The sequence below is a fragment of the Microtus ochrogaster genome, unplaced genomic scaffold (genome assembly GCF_000317375.1).
Source record: "Microtus ochrogaster isolate Prairie Vole_2 unplaced genomic scaffold, MicOch1.0 UNK260, whole genome shotgun sequence".
Classification (NCBI taxonomy): domain Eukaryota; kingdom Metazoa; phylum Chordata; class Mammalia; order Rodentia; family Cricetidae; genus Microtus; species Microtus ochrogaster.
The window spans coordinates 67,552-69,634 of NW_004949358.1; the positions used below are offsets into that span (position 1 = coordinate 67,552).

Below are 2,083 nucleotides of genomic sequence, written 5' to 3' on the forward strand. Positions count from 1 at the left end.
GTAAGCTTATGCTCTCCCTCTCAAGACGCATAAAGCTTTTCTGCAGAAGGATCCTGATTGTGCTGCGTCGTTCTTGCTGGTGAGACGGTAGAGCGGGACATCTGATGCTGAAAACCCAGGAATCTTAACATCGTCAGCACCGCCGGAGACCCCTTGGACTCAAGGAGGATTCAGAACTGCAGGTGAGTACGTTCAGAGAGGCATGTCTTTTTTGGATTTCAGATTGGACCTTTCATCGCCCTGAAGAGTAGCGTGGAAGCCTTAGTGATCTTCTGGGAGCACTTTTGATCATCGTTTTGGGACCACCATTATAACTGTTAGGTACGGTAAGTCCGACGTAGATAAGCGGCAGTACCTTACTGTGTGCTTCAGTCTCTTGTAGATAAAAGAGCTGCGTGCGGATACTTTCGTTTTCGCCACACTTGTAAGACAGACGTAGATAAGCTGCGGGTGCCTGCTTGTCATCATGGGCTCCTCGCAGTCTGTTATCACAGCACTAGAGTCGGTGTTAAAACAAAGAGACATAAAAATTGCCCATTGGAGGCTGAAAAACTTCGTAAAAGAGATTGATCGAGTGGCTCCCTGGTATGTTTGCTCCGGATCGTTGACTCTTGCCTCGTGGAACAAACTAGGTAAAGACCTCGATAAAAAACTAATTGAGGGAGACTTAAGGCAAGGAACAAAGGCCATTTGGAAGTTGGTTAAACACTGTCTGGAGGATGAAGCCTGCAAGGCTATACTGGCAGAGGGAAGAAACGTCCTAGAAGAAGTCCAGGACAGTATGTCAGAAACTGAACGTACTGAGAGGTTGGGCTCGCGCAGAAAAAAATTAGCCCCTATTAAGGAAAAAGGCCTCCCTGGTAAGTCTAAGGATGAGGGGATGAATACTTTGGACCCTAATGCTCCACAATGCACCATGATAAAGAAAAGTAAGGAGAATGGCTCTAGCTGGTACCCTCTGCAGGAACTTAAGGCTTTATGTATAGATAGCTTTAATGACTCTGATAGCTCTGGGGATGAAGATTTAGACCCCGAGAAAGAAGTTGAACTAGATGAGGAAGCAGCCAGATATGAGAAGGAGAGATGTTATCCCGATGATCTCTTACAAAGCGACAGAGAACAGCTTTACACAGCCTCTTCACAGGTGGTTCCTTCGGCGCCCCCTCCTTATGAGATGCGCCCCAGGGCCTTTTCCTTTCTTCCTGAGAAGGTAAAGAGAAAATTGCGCCTGGCCTACCCCGTCTTTGAAGACGTGGAAGGAGGACGGGTGCACACACCTGTGGAATATAGCCAAATAAAAGAATTGGTGGAATCGGTTAGAAAATATGGCGTTATCGCTAATTTTACCCTAGCCCAATTAGACAGATTGGCTATGACTGCCATGACCCCGGCTGACTGGCAAATGGTCACCAAAGCATCACTTATTAGTATGGGTCAATATATGGAATGGAAAGCCCTTTGGTATGAAGCGGCCCAGGAGCAAGCCAGAGCCAATGCCATGGCTCTGACTCCACAACAACAACAATGGACGTGCGATCTCCTAACTGGCCAAGGGCGTTTTACCGCTAATCAGACTGATTATCATTGGGGTATATATCGACAAATTGCTGACACGGCCATTAGGGCATGGAAGGCACTCTCTAGAAGAGGAGAAGCGAATAATCAGCTCACTAAGATCATTCAGGGCGTACAAGAACCTTTTTCAGACTTTGTGGCACGAATGACAGAGGCAGCAGGACGTATCTTTGGCAATCCTGAAATGGCCGCACCTTTTATTAAACAGCTCATTTTTGAACAAGCCACCCAGGAATGTCGCACAGCCATAGCCCCCAGAAAAAGTAAGGGACTACAGGATTGGCTTAGAATTTGCGGAGAGTTGGGAGGTCCCCTCACCAATGCTGGGCTGGCCGATGCTATCTTACAAATACAAGCCCCCCCCCTTTAAGGAACCAGATAAAAGGGTTTGTTTTAACTGTGGCAAGCCAGCACATTTAAAGAAAGATTGTAGATTGTCAGAAAAGGAGAGGGCTCCCTCTACCCTCTGTTCCAGGTGTGGTAAAGGCTACCACAAGGCTGAACTATG

At 47.2% G+C, this 2,083-nt stretch overlaps 1 protein-coding gene across 1 annotated transcript; it reads left to right on the forward strand.

The window, feature by feature from the left end:
- Positions 1-466: 466 nt before the first annotated feature.
- Positions 467-1,945, forward strand: LOC106144495 (igE-binding protein-like). Its single transcript, XM_026778510.1, has one exon. It carries the CDS (start codon positions 467-469, stop codon positions 1,943-1,945), a length of 1,479 nt encoding a protein of 492 aa, XP_026634311.1.
- Positions 1,946-2,083: the final 138 nt, after the last annotated feature.

Bases quoted from the DNA above. Each gene is read 5' to 3' on its own strand.
- LOC106144495 (XM_026778510.1), top strand. From the start codon at position 467: ATGGGCTCCTCGCAGTCTGTTATCACAGCACTAGAGTCGGTGTTAAAA.